The sequence below is a fragment of the Rutidosis leptorrhynchoides genome, chromosome 8, assembly GCF_046630445.1.
Source record: "Rutidosis leptorrhynchoides isolate AG116_Rl617_1_P2 chromosome 8, CSIRO_AGI_Rlap_v1, whole genome shotgun sequence".
In the NCBI taxonomy this organism is placed as follows: Eukaryota; Viridiplantae; Streptophyta; class Magnoliopsida; order Asterales; family Asteraceae; genus Rutidosis; species Rutidosis leptorrhynchoides.
Genome location: NC_092340.1, coordinates 255,458,407 through 255,476,989, shown reverse-complemented (window position 1 = coordinate 255,476,989; position 18,583 = coordinate 255,458,407). Strand labels below are relative to the sequence as shown.

The following is an 18,583-nucleotide window of genomic DNA, read 5'->3' as shown; positions in this document are numbered from 1 at the left end:
ATGTCGGAGGAGATACTAGCCATAGCCGCACCTATGGCGGCGGCTATCATGCGTTGAAAAACTTGTTCGGAAGTTTCATTACGTGGCCCGCGACGGGGAGGCATTGTTCCTTCAAGACACAAGAATATCGTTGATTAGTATTCTCAATAATACTAATCATGATATGGAATGATGATGTAGAGAAAATTTTCCTTGACTCGCCTTAAATTCTTTATGTCATAATGTCGGAATGTCCATATGAATCACCGTAATATAATCCCGGAAATTATATTACCCTGATTCTCATGTGCATTTAACATTACTTCATAAAGTCAAGGTGGCGCGTCAACAAAATTTATCAACGTAAGATCAAGATCGAATACGAGTTAGATATGATAGAAGAGTTCGAGTATAAATGCACAAATAGTCAAGTAATTCCTACTTCTGTCTATATGCCGGTTGTAGTCTAGATTCACCTATGTACCCTATGACTCGGGGTGGACACAAATGAACTCTAAATCCCTACAACCAAGGCTCTGATACCACCTGTAGCGACAGATGGGGTAGAAACCCACCCAGTGCCTTTCCAGCTAACCGCTTGGTGACCACTGAGTGTACCTCAGACACTGATTTTACGGCCCGCATTTCTGCCAAACTGCCAACCCTCAAATTCCAAGGGATCGCAAGGGGTAAGAGCCAATGCTTCGTCACAGGTAACACTGTGAGAACCCCCTCTACGATTAACCCGCCAAAAAGCATAGTCCGTATGAGTGCCCGGCCTGACAGCCGGCGCGCGTGACTACCTTTACGGCTAAGGTTAAACCAGCTCTGATACCACCTGTAGCGACCCCGACAAATCGTCAAGTGACGGCGTCGGCTACGTGGGTCCCATTACCTGATTATAAGTCTTTAAGATAATGTTTGACCAAAATATGTCGCCTTCATTTCAAAATAGAGATTGTTTCAAAGTTTACAAGAATTGTTCAACCAAAAGTTAAGTTACAACGTTATAAGTACGATTGAAATCTAGGCGACATGGTTTAAAGTAAAGTCAAAAGACGCTCCATGAAAAGCATGTATACTCGACATCCAATGCAAGTATCAAAATAATGAGCGGAAGCATGTATCACATATCGTGCAAGACCTGAGAAAAACATAGAAAAATCTGTCAACGAAAACGTTGGTGAAATCATAGGTTTAGTAAGTAAATTGTATTGAACCACAAGGTTCTTTAAGAATTGCTCAACCAGAATCATTCACATTCCAAAATAGTATTTGTATCACGAGCACCCAATTATCAAGGCTTAACCGAATCTTCCCTCTGAATTTTGAATTTAGTGTTAGAACTTACACTATACATTGTTGAAATTATATTTCATTCACTAACGGTAGCGAACCGTCTGAATGAGGGTTTGTTAAACCCGTATGGCCACACAACATAATTACACGCTTACACTTACACCCTGCAAGTGGAACTAATGATAATTGGATTGAGGACTTTTGTTCAAACTCGTATGCATCTTTGTATTCGTATTTGTTCACAATGTAAAAGCATGATAAGCAAATAAGTATGAAATGTATGTGTTTCTCAGCCCACGATGTAAAGAATAAAAGTGATTGAAAAAGTGGGACTATGATCTCACCTCGAGTGCACGAGTATAAAAGTACTTCAACAAGTAAACGTGTGCATGAAAGTTGCTTAGCCTTGACCTAAACAAGTAAGTTATATCAATTAACCGGTTACGACACAAGGTCGGGTGAAATGTGTTCAATTAGTCCTATGGCTCGTTACGACTCGAATAGTATAGCATGTGAATCACGTTGTCAAGTTTCATGCAAGAATCAAGTATAAAAGCATGTTAGAACGATTGTAATAAAGTTTGAGTTGACATTTCAAAACCTTACCATTAGAAAGGAAATCTTATTACGTTTCCAACGATATTTGATTCATCGAAAACGGAGTTACGGTCAAAAAGTTATGGCCAAAACAAGTTTGCTGAAGTTCGGATGAAACAGGCAATTGTCACGGCGCGACAAATTGCTCCGCGGTGCGACAAATGCCTATGTTGAAGGTCAGAAAGCTTGAAAAACATGTTCTAAAATCACCCTTTGGGCCACGGCGCGACAAATTGCTCCGCGGCGCGACAATGGCCGTGGCCTGGTCCCTGGCCTGTTTCACTTGTTCAAGGCTTGGTAAAATTTCAAACAAACGCAAAACTCAAACCGTAAACAATTAGGAAGCGTATCTTATACCGTTGGAAAGCTCTTTTGACAAGGAACACAACTAAACATGTTTCATCAAATAAAAACAACATTTTCCATAACCGATTTCTCGTCAAGTGATCGTTTAAAAGTCCATTTTCAAAGTTTCAAGTTCATCAATTGCATTTTAAGTTTCGGGAATCCAATTTACACATACGATATGCCGTTTCGAAGGTAATTAAGCATACATTACAACTAATCACTAACAATTAACATTCCATGGCATTCAAGCATCAAAAGTTCATGTCAAGAACTATCAAACCCTAGTCAAACATCACAAAATCAATATTCATGTTTTTGAAGTTTTCTTAATCAACCTACGCATCAAAACGAAGCTAGTGATACTAGTAACACAATTAAAACATGCACTTTAACAATCTAACAACATTAACTCATCCAAAATCAAGGATTAAGCACACCCATTTCAAGTTCATGCTAGTTACTCCAAAAACAACAAATCGAGCAAACCAAACATATATTCATGTTAGACTCGAGCCATAGACACTAACTAACACCATTTCAAATCAAAAACACGAATTTAGAGAAATCTAGAGTTTTAGAAATGTTACCCAAACGAGATGAAGTTGGTATCAAATTGTAGAGGATGAAGAGAGGATTCCAAATATGTAATCGGATTTGTTGTGAGCTTCCAAGATTGAATTTAGATGATGAATGAATGGAATGGGTTTGTGTGTGTGTTCTTGAGATGGAGAGAAAAGGGATGAGGGAGATGATGGAATGGATGAAATGGGTTGACTAGTTGACCTAGTCAACTAGTTTGCCCATTTGGCAACTCCGGTCCCTCGAGTTTCAAAGCGGGTGCGGGATTTAACCGATCGAATATTTTTAAAACGCAAGTTAACGAGAGATGTTATAATTAAATGAAGGAATTATTATGAACGTTAGTCAACGGAAACTACGAATTTAAATAACGAAAGGTATTATTTAAAAGAAAAAGACGGTGTTAAAAATAAATTTAACGGAAAAAAAAAACGCGGGATGTTACACGAGCTCGAGTAGCTCGACTCATTTACAATCCTAGTCCTTATTAAGAAGTTTAAGATAACTCCTTGTACTATGTAACAATGACACAACTTACCCATAACATTTAAACTCAATTGAAGTTGTGATGTGGTCTAGCGGTTGGTGACCTGCCTCCTTTAGGGAAGGTCAGGAGTTCGACCTCCGTTGGCAACATATTAAAAACACAATTTCATCTCTGCCATGAAGTATCCACTCATGACACCTTTCCCATATCGTTTGGGGGTAAAGGGGAGGGGGTTTTACTTGACCGTGTCTTTGGATCGGTTTCAAGGTTTCCTCCCGGGCAGTGATGGGGGCGGGGTTATTATCGCTGCATCGGCATAATCGAAACGGGAGATGATCGCAACGGTTAGTTTAGTCCCCTTTAAACTCAATTCAGCTACCTCCGAGAAAACGGTAATCAGGAAATGGACACCCTAACAGCGCCATGGAATCAGCTCGTACGTATTTATACATACATACTTTTTATATTTAATTTCTTTACTTATTACATGCTCTAAAATTTAGGGTTCTATAATTACAGTCGACAAAAAAAAAAAAAAAAATGTCATGCCTGCTAATGCTAATCTGACGGTTGTTTTCAGGTGTTTATTTCAAACTTAAAGCTATGGTGTTTGTTGATTTTAAACACATATTTCTATGAATTTATATAATTTTGATTGTGTCAGGGGATTTTAAGATGCAACAAATAAAATTCAAATTAATACAGACTATGATCTTTAACAATATTATATAAAAATTGAATCTTGATTGATTATGGATAAGGATTTTAACTTCAGGTTGATGATCTAAATCATTGGCCACTTGCTGAAATATATATATATATATATATATATATATATATATATATATATATATATATATATATATATATATATATATATATATATATATATATATATATATATATATATATATATATATATATATATATATATATATATATATATATATATATATATATATATATATATATATATATATATATATATATATATATATATATATATATATATATATATATATATATATATATATATATATATATATATATATGGGAGAGATCCACAGAGAACTATTCTACTGTGAGAACCTGAGAACTCAAATTCGAGCAAAAAAGTGACGCGGCCGAACAATTTTGAATGAAGTCGAACAAAAAATCAAAAGCACAAAATCAATTTTTGTTCTACATTTCTGTTCTACATATCATGTTCTACATATTTTTGTTCTAATTTCCTAATTTTTGTTCGAATTCCTCCATGTTCTACAAAAATGTAGAATCTAAAATTGTTCGAATTTCACAAAATTTGTTCTAATTTCCCGTTTTTGTTCGGTTCTACAATTATTTTGTTCGGTTCTACAAAATTGTAGAACGAAAATTAGTTCCAATTGAAGCATTTTTGTTCGAATCATACATTTTTTGTTTCGAATTTCACCTTTTTGTTCGAATTTCACATGTTTTTTTTTTTTTTTTAAATCAACTTTTTTTTTATTTAGCCCGATTTAGAGTTTAGGGTTTAGGGTTTTCGGGTTTACTCCGTAAACCCTCAACCCTAGCCCCTAAACCCTAAACTCTAAACCGTTCGTGTAAAAAACTCATTCTAAACCCTAAATCTAAACCCTAAAATCTAAACCCTAAAACCCTAAATTTAAACCCTAAATCTAAACCCTAACTTAATTTGATGAAATTTGATGTAGAACAAGTGTAGAACAGCATGTTCTACATCATGTTCTACATAAAATGTAGAACCAAGCAAACAATGCATCTAAAAGACAAAAAATTAAAATTGCTAGACTATGGCAATTTTTTGTTCGGTCGCGTAATTTTTTTTGCTCGAATACCTAGTTCTCAGAGTTCTCATTCTAAAAATGGTTCTCATTTGATCACTCTACTATATATATATATATATATATATATATATATATATATATATATATATATATATATATATATATATATATATATATATATATATATATATATATATATATATATATATAGTGGTAGGATCAAGAGGGAAGTAACCATTCAGGGGGAAGCGGGGGGAAGCAAAAAAAAAAAATTTCGTTTTTTTAAAAAACTTTGTTCACGAACATTATAGATGAGATGAAAATATGAACATTTAGTAGAGACACTTTGTGATAAATGTTTTTATTTTGGCGGGAAAACGCCCGAAGAAGTAATATATGACAATTATCGTGTTTTTCGAGCGTATTTTGAGGTTTTAGCTATTGGGGTTTCGATATTAGGGTTTAGATATTAGGGTTTATAGGGTTTAGATATTAGGGTTTAGAAATTTAGGGTTTAGGGTTTAGATTTAGGGTTTAGATTTAGGATTTAAATTGAGTTTTTAACACGAACGGTTTAGAGTTTAGGGTTTAGGGTTTAGGGTTTGGTGTTTTGGGTTTATTGGTTTAGGGTTTGGTATTTTGAGTTTATGGAATAAACCCAAAACACCAAACCCTAAACCCTAAACCCTAAACCCTAAACCCTAAACTCTAAATCGGGCTAAATTTTACTTCACAAAACATGGGGAAAAAAACGTTCATATTCTTCACGAACAATATTATCTTGAATGTTATTTTTGTCGATCGTTTTCCCGCCTAAATAATAACATTCATCACAAAGTGTCTCTTCTAAATGTTCATATTTTCATGTGATCTTGATGCCGGAAAAAAAATAAATTAAAAAACGAAAAAAAAAAAAATTTGCTTCCCCCGATTGGTTACTTCCCCATTGATCCTGCCCCTATATAGTGTGTATATATATATATATATATATATATATATATATATATATATATATATATATATATATATATATATATATATATATATATATATATATATATATATATATATAGTTTTTGAAGCCCAAATAAGTTCAGTTTTTTTTTAAGCTTTGTTCTAATACTTTTTTGTTCACTTCAGGTAGTCCAAATTTTATAACTGCTTCTATACAAACAAAAAATATATATATATATATATATATATATATATATATATATATATATATATATATATATATATATATATATATATATATATAGATATATATATATATATATATATATATATATATCACAATATCATTGGGTGTTTGGGATTGTATACAAATAAGTGCTTATGGTGTTTCAAATAAGGGTTTTCAAACTGCTTAACAAAGAATAATCTTGCCTGAAATAAGCTAAAATACAGGTTTCTGAACACTTAAAAGTGTGTTTTGGCGTTTATAAGACTTGATAAACATTTGAAATATTCAATACCAAACACATCGATTGATGTAAGCTTGAAACTTTTATTGCCCAATGTGTTCTTTGTTTCAATCTTTCATGTTTCGAATGTTACACTAAATGTGACTTGTATTTCTGGATAATCTTTTTTTTCTTTTTTTTTTTTTGGATTAGCCTTCGTATGCGACCCGTTTTGCTAGCCAAACAATCACTGGGCGACCAGCCACTTTGCAGATAGCCCCGAGTCATCGCAGGTGAACCTCAGTGGCCACAAAGGGGTATATTTTTTGCTCCTAGGATTCGAACTTGGGACCTTTGGGTATTTTTACACATAGAGACCAAATCTTTACCACTAGGCCACCACCCGTGGTTATTTCTGATTAATCTTTTGAGCCTGTACTTTGGACCGAACCCACTTGGGAACCAATTGACTCAAGTGCCAAGCTCATTGGACCTTTCAGTCTTGCCCGTGGAAGCTTTTTGGTTGTTGGTTCTAGACCCTGAACAGGTCCATGTTCTTTCATGGTTTTGTATTTATAATTTTATATTAGTTGTTTAGTTACTAATACAATTGTAGGATATACGTTGTGCACAGGTTGAGTGCTTAAATTTGAAGAATAATGAACAAAAACCTTCTCAAGACAGATTGCAAGTGAAGAGATCTCTTGGATATCAGTAAAGGTCAACCCTTTGATCCTTTTTCGCAAATAGTTAAGCCGTCGTTACTATAAAAATCATTAATTAAATAATTCCTGATTAGTGTTATTTTTCAACTGTTATGATTATTGAGTTACTTGTTGCTTTTAATAATGTTTAGGTACACTAGCTTTCACTAACTACAGTACTTTAATCCATTTTGAATGACCACATAACAGACTAATTAAGGATGTAATATATTTGAAATATCATCAGAACTTTTAATTTTATTTCAATGAAACATGAGTCGTTTAACACAATAGAAGACCGACCCGTTCTAAGAAAATGAAATCACACTTAATGCACACTTGTTTGAAAGAATCTTTTACTTAAGAAAAGATCATAATCTTAACAACATAATTAACAACGAGGCATATCAGCTGGCGGATGAGGAAGCGTCTCTAGTGGTCCTTGGCCGTTCTTCACTATCAACGTGACCGCCAATCCCCATGTCAAATGTATCTCCAAGTGACAATGCATAAACCAAACCCCTAAAAACATTCCAAAATAAACATTTAAATTATGTATTTTGCTAAGGGATGTCATTAATATGCATTAAATCATTGTATACAACATTTATCAAATACTTTTTAACTGGTGATTATCAGATGGTACCAAAATATAAAGCATGTTAACAACAGCTTTAATGGTTGTCGTTAGCAAAATCCTTAAATTATATAAAAGTTACTGAAGTTCTTAGTGTGTTTGTGTATGTACCTGGATTATCTGCAACAAATCTTATTGCAGCCCATCCGCCAACGGGAACACCGATTGTGTTCATATAAGGTGGGTCCACCAAGTTAAAAGATGCGGTTTGCGGGTTGTAGTTCCCGCTCCCATACCCAACCACATAAAAGCTATACCCGTGAAGATGAATCGGGTGGTTTTCAGTTGTCAATGTTCCCGTGTCCTGCAATATGAGTTGGATCCGGCTCCCGTATTCAAGAACTTTTGTTCTAGTTCCGTACACTGACCCTGTATTATTAGGAGGCGTATTTGGCGCACCATTAACAAAGTCGTAAAATTTTAGTGGTGACCCGGGAAAATCTTCAGTGAAATGACCATTGATGTGCTCATAATAAGCTTGTAGGAGCGAAATATTAGGTTTAACGAAACTATTGTTATTCATAGAAGCCGCCATTACACCACCATTAACACCTTGACAGTTTTGTTTCGGGTTTTTCGATGTGCACTTATTGACATTAAGCCCGATTGTAAAGAAGAGATTTGTATCTATCTCTTTCGGGACGTTACCAATTTCAAGACTTTTTAACCCGTCCATTATGGTTTTAACTGCAAGATTATCGTTAAACCTAGGTAGTAAAGAAGCTGGTACGGCCTCACTATTTGGTGTTGCGCCTAAATACTGAAAGTAAGCAATTGATGTTATGTTTTGGAATGGAACGTTTTGAGCCGACATGTAGGGGCCCATGGCCATAGAATATCGTCCTATCTTTTGATCGGCTGTGACCAATACGTTTACGGTATGACCAGGTCCGAGCATGACCCGGTCAGTGGTGAATGGTTTAGTGTATGCGCCATCCGCTTCAACTATCGTTAGTTTGTGGTTAGCAATTGAGAAGAAGCTTTCCATGTTTAGAAGCGCCCCGATAAGCCTTAACATGTAGGTTTTTCCTGGTACAACATCAATCTTGTACACATCTGCAAAAAGAAAGGAATTAAATTAAATAATATTAACATTAAAAAACATATTATAAACTAGATCAACTTCCCATTTGATTTAAGCTAATAGTGTGGTGATATTTACACCATCATTATTATACATACTATTCCTTATTATTCAAATAAACGTTGCACAGTTTTGGTGTATGTATCAAAAGTAATATTGTAAATATCACGACCCATATTGAAATGGGCGATGATCAGTAAACCATCAAAGTTATTCCTACATTATAATATTATACTATACAACCTTTTAAAACAGTTTATCTGATTTATGGATAAAATTTAGTGGTGTACGGATCACTACCCAATTGATCAAAAAGTACCGTTTGCGGAGCAGTTGTAGTTGGGGCCTGGATGACCGTTGATGGTGTACGCGTCCGCTATCGGAGCACCACCACCACTAGCGGTAACATTTCTCTCAAGCTGTACAAGATCTCTCTGCCAATACTCCCCTTCACAAATAGAAGAAAAAAAATTAGGATATTTCGCCACTTTTGTTTACAATCTATATATGTATCACATGAATCAAATTTGACTTACCTAAGAGAATGGTATGTTCTTCATAAGGGTATTTAAAAGGGTAAGGAACACCCTTTTTTGGGTAGATGATAAGGGCACCATAAACGGTGGCTCGAAGCCATGAAAAATGAGCATGCCAGAAAAGTGTTCCTTTTTGTTTCACTAACGTGAACTCGTAAGTGAAAGTTTGTCCGGATTGAACTGGGCACTGAGTAATGTAAGACGGACCGTCTGACCAGCACGACAGTTTCTGTCTAACACCATGCCTAGTATATATTTTATTAGAGATTAAAGATACGGATTAGATTATCAGTTAAAGTAAAAGCGTTGAAGTAAATATAAAACGTCGGAATTATACCAGTGAATTGTGGCATTATAGGGCGTCTCGTTAGTAAGTTTGACAATAACGCGATCATCTTCTTGGGCGTAAACCACCGGTCCAGGATACATTTGGTTGATGGTTACAATATTTGTGGTGCCACAAAGTTTGTTCACCTTTAGCATTTGGACCTATATATCACCATTTTCATCATTAGTATTAACTTAAACTTAGAAAAAAAAGTAAAAATAGTATGTCTTAAATGTTTATGTGTGTAATAAGGGAGAAGAAAGTGAGACCTTAAAGTCATAGAACCTGGTTGATCCTCCCTTTGGCCATTGTGCCATGACATGAAGCATGTTATTTGAACAAACAAATAGTAAACTTATTAGGACATATTTGAATAAATGGACTAAATTCTCCATGTTTACTTACACTTGTTGGAGACTAATTTTGTTTAAAGAATGAAGTGAGAGACTTATAGCAACTTAGCAAGGATGTGAGCCTTTTTAATGCAAAAAAAATGTTCCTTTTTTGTTAAAAAACGTATTTTTTAAATAAGAAGAGGGATTTGAAAAGATGTATTATGTTTGTCTGTTTTCATGATTCCCTTTAGATGGATTTATAATAATAAGTTGTTGGGAGGTGTTGACTGTTCATATTTTTAGTCATCATCTCATAAAAACTCTATCAACATCAACTCTTTATTTGACTTAAAATTTACACACCTGCTTCATACATATATAATACATTTACTATACTAAAAAAAGGTATACATAGAAAGGATCAATAAAATAAGATTAATTGATGGAAGCAAAAAACAGTTTTTTTTTTTTTTTTTTTTTGTTTCTTTTTACTTTGCAGTGAAGGAGTAAAAAGCGAGTTTGTGGTTTGCCTTTTGTTAGACATTCTATTAAAATTAATGATAAGCCATTGGTGCATGCTAATGTAGGGACTCTTTTACTATCTATAATCATGTGGTTTTGTTACACTTCAAAGAACATATGATCTTGACTAGATTTTTCATTTCAGATTTTAAGTTTGATTCGGGTTTGTTACAGTAACCCTTGTTTCCAATTCACCAACTAAACTTGTTATAATGGTGGACCCACAATACATAAATTAACAGTTACGAGCGTGATCCGCAATACTTTTGAATTGACTAGAGTCATCAACTGCATAAAGCGTACGCGATCACCATGTGGGTTATCATGATTAGAGCCACGGGCGGATTTGAGGGCTTGCAACACGTGCGCTCGCACAGGGCTCATAGTCGAATGAGGCCTATTGTGCTAGTACTTAACCAAAATTTTTTTAGTATGACTGAACTTATTCTTACATATATTTAAAACTTTTGTATACACAAAGACCTATTTTTTTATTAATTGAACAGGCCCATATGAAAAATTAGAATTGACGGGACGGCCCTGATGGCCTGATTAGAGGTAACATCTTTTACTCGTGTATTTATCGAGAAAAATATTAACTTTTTCAGGCGAAGGTTACATTGTATTTTAAGAATTCCAAAACTGTAACCAGGGACGAACTAGCTTTAGATAGGGGGTGGCAAGTGCCCCTAGTGACCCGGCAAATTTTAAGCCTAAAAGTTTAGATTATTTTATTGAAGAAAGATTATTAATTAGTTGAGGAGACTTAATTAGTTTGAATTGTTTAAAGAATGAATACATTTGGAGATCAATCAAGGACATCCCCATGCATGCATACGTAGAAGTTGTTGATTATGTCAAGATTCTTTTATATAAAACACACCAATAGGCCTTCCCCTGTTTGTGCTCTTATTTATTATTATCTTTGTACAAGTTTTATTGATAAATATGTTTGAAGGTGTATTATTATCCTTAACTTTTCAATATTAATGTGGAATAAAAATTAGAATCTCAGTGTGAAGAACATCTTTGGTTGAAGTGGTTTGGGTTTGTTGAAGAAATATAAAAATAATTGACTCATGTTTGCTGCCCTCATCCATCATGCATGTGTTAACATTTTTAAAAATTAGTTGGTAATTTATATTCATACAATACAAAGTGCCAAGCAACTTCTTATTATATTATTAATGGTTGAAAGTTTCTTATATGTTGTATATGTTTATTAAATGAGATAATTAATGAAGTGAATGCTGTGTCTTAACTAATTGGAGACAATCTTTTGTTTTGTAGTTCTCTTTTGGAACTTCATTATACCTATTTGTATTTACCTATCATTGCTGGTATCATTGCTGGTACATGAAAAGTGTTAGAAGATATGTTATGGTCCAAGATTGTGGGCTTAGAGTCCGTTATAATAAATTAGGGTTTATTAGGGTTTGAAACCCTCTGTAGACCACCCGTCATATTTTTCTATCACCATCTCTTACTACCCTAAATCTACCCTACCTTTCACGGCAGCAACATCATAAACATTGCAAACGAGTTCATTATCAACAAGCAAATCAAAATCGTATTATTCAAGTCTTACAGTCTTTGTTGTGACCTCCTCAAAGGTGTACTGCCACATCGCCATGCAGCATGACATATACATCAAAATTGCTGCGCTTTCATCCCTTTTTAATATTGTTTTTATTGTTAGTATTATATTATATTATTCCTATATTGTTAATTTTTCTATAAGCTAATAACAATAATCGGCGTGGGGCTGAGCCGCCTAGTTTGACTAGGTTCCAAACTCCCAAAAAAAGAGGAATAAAAAAAAAAAAAACAGTCTCTTGTTTTGTAGCGTTGAAGAAGATTGTATTGGCCATAAAAGTTCAAAGCCCAAGTCCTGTTAGAATACAAACAGCAACAAGACAAAGTCAAATAACCAAATTTGGTTATTTGACTTATTTGGGATCAGATTCTTTATTCATCACTTCCCTTTTTAGGATTTAAGCAAAAGTGGTCAGCTAGCAACCAAGGTTAACGGATATAACCCGCACATTTCCTCAAATGTAATGGGGGTTCCAAAATGTTTATTGGAGCCTACCCAATTAGGAAATTAGCTGTTAGCATACTTGTCTATATATTTCTTTGTAAACATGAATTCAACTTAGATCAATATATCAACAAACAATCAATCTTTCATTCGATCATATTCTTTCATACAAACTTTTTATCAATTTAAACATGGTATCAGAGCTAACGGTATCGATCTTTCGATCAAGATAATCGTTTTATGGCTCAATCATCTACCACGAATATAGCTACCATGTCTAAGATTGACGGTAGCCCAGAATTAATCCAAGCTGCCATGTCAATCTTAGACGCAGCTCAGCTCATAATGAAAGGAGTTACCTTGAAGTTCTCTGCAAGCCTTTAATCATTGCCGAAACAGAAACAATCAAAATTAACCATCATAAACCACCACAGCCGTTAAACTGCGTGTACTGTGGTATGTTACATCATACAGTGATTCAATGCTTCAAGCTCATTGGTTATCCCAAATGGTGGAACAAGGAGAAACGTGGCAGGGTTGTGATGACAATGGAGACCACCGGCGGCCACCATGGGGTTACCGGCAACGGCTTATCCAAAACATCTCAGAATCTGACAAGAGGTATCTCAAACTTTAAATTACCTCAAAAATCGACCAAATGGGTGAAGATTACATCTTCAAACCCTAATAAAGTTCTCAAATCAAACAAAGTAACTGGGGTAAACCCTAATCACTTTGAATTAATTAATGATAATCGGTTCAAAGGCTTACAAGAACTGATAGAAGAAGAAAAATTAGAATCCATACCTCTATCCAGGCCTCAATCGACTAGATTGAAAGGGGATAACCCCAATCGATCAAGAACACAGAAGGGGATAAGGAAATCCTGTGTTCGGTCTACAACAGATGAAAATAACACCAAAAGTTTTTCACGATCTAAATCTGATGAGAATATCACAATTATATCTTTAATTGATAAAGAAAAAGTGGGATTTGGGGATGATAAACTTTTTGGGGATAAAAATTGTTGGGAAGTGAAAAAGCAGAGCACGCGTAGCACTCCTACTGATACGGATAGAACAAGTGTGGGGAACAGGAATGATTTTTTTAATCAAACCGAGTTGGGCCAGGCAAAAAAGAATTGGGATGGACATGGGCCAGAACAATTTGAACATAGTGAGGGGATTGGGCCACCAAGTAAGCATGGGTTGGTAAAAGACCCATTTTCTAGTGTTGGGCCAGCACAAGTAAAGGTAAATAGTCAGGCCCAAAAGACAAAGTTTTTTGCTAAAAAGGTCCAAAAGCCTAAATTTTTCGAAAATAAAAGGTTAACAAAACTTCATCTTTTATCGGAAAAGCCAATATTGTTACAAATGATGTTAAGAATAACGAATGGATTTTTTATTGTGGTGCTACCCACACCATGAGTTTTGAGAAATCTGATTTTTATGCTCAATCAAAACCTCGGGTCAATAAAATTCAAACGGCTAACGGAGGCATTGTACAAGTAGAAGGGGGTGGAAACATTGAAATTACTCCGACTATGAACTTATCAAATTGTTTATATATTCCAACCCTATCCCATAAGTTGTTGTCCGTTAGCCACGTTACAAAGGAACTAAATTGTTCTGTCTCACTACACCCTACCTTTTGTATCCTTCAAGATATTAGAACTGGGGAGATTATTGGGCGTAGTACCGAACGGGGTGGGTTGTACTATGTGAACGACGTAACCCAACAAGGTACCGTGGTGCTCGCTCACGGAACACCTACGAGGGAAGCTTGGTTATGGCATAGGAGGTTAGGTCACCCATCTGCCGGATACTTACACTCTCTATTTCCAAATCTCTTTCCATCCAATGTTACGTTAAAGTTTGAAACATGTATTTTGGCTAAAAGTCACCGAAATACGTTTAAACCGAGTAACACTAGGAGAGAAATTCCTTTTGCTTTAATCCATTCTGATGTGTGGGGTCCTGTATCGGTTGTTGGGGGAAAGAATTTTCGATATTTTGTCTTATTTATTGACGATCATACCCGAATGACTTGGATTTATTTTCTAACCCACAAATCAGAAGTTTTTGAGAAATTTTCTCACTTTTATAAAATGGTTCAAACCCAATTTAATAAAAACATACAAATGTTAAGATCCGATAATGGGGGTGAGTTTGTGAACTCATCAATGAAATCTTTTTGCGAAAATAATGGGATTATTCATCAAACCTCATGTGCTCATACCCCCGAGCAAAATGGCGTAGCCGAACGAAAAAATCGACTACTTTTAGAAATGACAAGAGCATTATTAATTGAATTCCGAAGAGTTTTTGGCCTGAAGCTCTTGCTTCTGCCACTTATCTTATCAATCGTTTACCTACCAAAGTTTTGGGCACAAACACCCCTAAAGATACCCTTTCCAAATTTCATACCCTTTCGACTTCATTTAGCATCGAACCTCGAATATTTGGGTGCTCGGTCTTTGTTCACATTCCTAAACATGAGCGCACCAAACTTGATCCATGTGCGAAAAAATGTGTCATGGTTGGCTATGGGATAAACCAAAAAGGATATCGTTGTTATAGTCCAAAAAGGCATCATGTTTTTACCACAATGAACTGTGATTTTGTTGAAACTGAATATTTTTACAACAATACCCAACTCACGAGTGAGGGGGAGAATGAAAGTAATGACACTCTTAGTTGGATGACGTGGGTACCACATCAAATACCTCAAACTCAAATCCCTGAACCTCAAACACAAACCCCTGAACCACCTCAAACACGAGAGCCCGAGCCAACACAAAACCTTGAACCTATACAAACTCCAACACTAAACCCCGAGCCAACACAACCAACACAAGACCATGAACCCACGGAAACTATCCCACTAAACCATGAGACTACTGAAACCTCCTCAAACAATGAACATCAAACCCTTGACACAAATTCTGATGAAACCACCCAACGCTATGTCTTACCTCAAAGAGCCAATAGAGGTGTCCCACCAAAACGATATTCTCCAGAAAAAGAAGCGCAAAGATCCAGATATCCTATGGCTAATATAGCACAGGGAAATCTGTCAAAAGAAGCTCATCAGTTCAATTCCGCAATTTACTCTGAAAATATTCCAAATTCTGTTGAACAAGCTCTAAACTAAAAAAACTGGAAAGAAGCGATTGAAGTTAAAATGAAAGCCTTGAATGATAATAACACGTGGGAAAAATGTCTCATGCCTCAAGGAAAAAAACCAGTGTGATGTCGATGGGTATTTACGATAAAATATAAACCAGATGGAACTATTGAAAGATATAAAGCTCGACTGGTTGCAAAAGGATACACTCAGACGTATGGGATAGATTACTCCAAAACCTTCTCACCAGTTGCAAAAATTGATACCATTAGAGTTCTCTTATCTATCGCTGCAAATGAAGACTGGCCACTTCACCAATTTGATGTGAAGAATGCTTTTCTACATGACGAATTAAAGGAAGAAGTCTACATGGAAGCACCACCAGGATTCAGTGACAACTTCAAAAACAGGGAAGTTTGTTGACTTAAAAAGGCTTTATATGGGTTAAAACAATCCCCACGGGCTTGGTTTGGGAGATTTACTTTATATATGAAAAAATACGATTTCAAACAAAGTAATTCGGATCATACTCTCTTTTTTAAACGAAAAGGAAATTTGATTACATGTTTAATCATCTATGTTGATGATATGATAATAACAGGAAATGATAAACATGAAATTTCTAACTTAAAAGTAAACTTATTTAAAGAATTTGAAATGAAAGACTTGGGCATACTTAAATATTCTTTGGGGATTGAGGTGTTACGATCCCAACAGGGAATATTTATCTGTCAAAAGAAGTATGTTCTTGATTTTCTTGCAGAAACAGGTATGATTGATTGCAAACCAGCTGATACTCCGATGATTTCAAACCAGAAGCTATATATGGAAGATGAAGCTGATCTTGCTGATAAAGGGCAATACCGAATGATGGTGGGAAAACTCATCTATCTTGCTCATACTCGACCTGATATAGCACATGCAGTTGGAGTTGTGAGTCAATTCATGCATCAACCACAAGTTCACCATATGGAAGCCGTAATGAGAATCATCAAATATTTGAAAAAAACAGCGAAACATGGAATTGTTTTCAAGAAAAATGGGCATCTAAGAACTCAAATATATACAGATGCAGGTTGGGCTGGAGAAAAAGGGGATAGAAGATCTACATCCGGATTCTTTATAATAGTCGGAGGTAATTTAGTTGCATGGAAAAGCAAGAAACAAAAGGTTGTTTCTCTATCAAGTGCAGAATCAGAATTTAGAGGGATAGCCAAAAGAGTTGTAGAAGCATTGTGGACCCGAAAACTACTAAAAGAGATCGGATTTCCACCAGAAGATAGCATTCAGATATTATGTGATAACGAAGCAGCCATTGCCATATCAGAAATCCAGTTTAACATGATCGAACCAAGCATGTGGAAGTTGATCGACATTTTATTAGACAAAAATTAGATGATGAAATCATTTCCCTTCCATCAATCAGATCTGAAGATCAGCTAGCTGACATCCTCACCAAATCTGTCAACGGAAGACTCTTCAGCGAAGTTCTTGGAAAGTTGAACATTGGAAACCCCACTATTCAACTTGAGGGGGAGTGTTAGAATACAAACAGCAACAAGACAAAGTCAAATAACCAAATTTGGTTTTTGACATATTTGGGATCAGATTCTTTATTCATCACTTCCCTTTTTAGGATTTAAGCAAAAGTGGTCAGCTAGCAACCAAGGTTAACGGATATAACCTGCACATTTCCTCAAATGTAATGGGGGTTCCAAAATGTTTATTGGAGCCTACCCAATTAGGGAATTAGCTGTTAGCATACTTGTCTATATATTTCTTTGTAAACATGAATTCAACTTAGATCAATATATCAATAAACAATCAATCTTTCAATCGATCATATTCTTTCATACAAACTTTTTATCAATTTAAACAAGTCCTGCTCAATCCGTAGGCAAGCAAGCCACTACGTATAAAAAACGTTAGGGAAAAGGAAACGCAGTCAAGCAACGCAACCAATCAGCGATATCAATCAATTCGATACAACAAATTAGAGAGAAATTTGTGTTTTTATTTATTCTTTTTATGTTTATTGTTTTCTTTCCAGTCCGAACTTTCGCGATTTCGCCGTTCGGACTGTCGGGGAGTGTTAGAAGATATGTTATGGCCGAAGTCTAATTGTGGGCTTAGGGTCCGTTATGACTAATTTGGGTTTATTAGGGTTTGATATATCTATAAATATGACATGAATAATAAGTCATAATCACGAGTTCTATTCTATAACAAAAAGTACATAGTAGAATAATGTTGACTAAATCCATAAGACCACTTGAAAACAAAGCAAGTTATAGATCAAACTAAGTGTTTACAAAAGTTAACACTTGCAGAATCTGATTCTAATGGTTCTCCTTCATCAAATGATATGAGGGAACACTTAAGGGTGCAGATTGTGCCTTAAAATATAAATATGAAATAAAAAAGCACCTCTAGCTAATGCAACCACATGAAGGATGCATACATATCATACATCTTATATTCCTAAACACCATAAACAAAAGAAGGATAGTTTCTAAAGGTTTTGTTAGGGAAACCTTAATTGGCCAAAGCCAAACTGTCTCATTCTCAATAAGTGAGATGTGAATCGACTTGACCTGTGTAGTGACCCGAACTTTTCCATGTTTATATATATTAATTGAGATTGATATTTACATGATTAAATGTTTCCAACATGTTAAGCAATCAAACTTGTTAAGACTTGATTAATTGAAATATGTTTCATATAGACAATTGACCACCCAAGTTGACCGGTAATTTACGAACGTTAAAACTTGTAAAAACTATATGATGA

The 18,583-nt window shown here is 35.0% G+C and overlaps 1 protein-coding gene across 1 annotated transcript; it reads right to left on the bottom strand.

Moving 5' to 3' along the window:
• Positions 1–7,574: 7,574 nt before the first annotated feature.
• Positions 7,575–10,097, bottom strand: LOC139864908 (laccase-6-like). The gene is made up of 6 exons (XM_071853474.1): positions 10,038–10,097; positions 9,778–9,929; positions 9,441–9,685; positions 9,224–9,352; positions 7,932–8,876; positions 7,575–7,705 (listed from the first exon to the last, which is right to left on the bottom strand). The coding sequence occupies exons 1-6, from the start codon at positions 10,095–10,097 to the stop codon at positions 7,575–7,577; spliced, it is 1,662 nt and encodes a 553-aa protein (XP_071709575.1).
• Between the last annotated feature and the right edge of the window lie 8,486 nt (positions 10,098–18,583).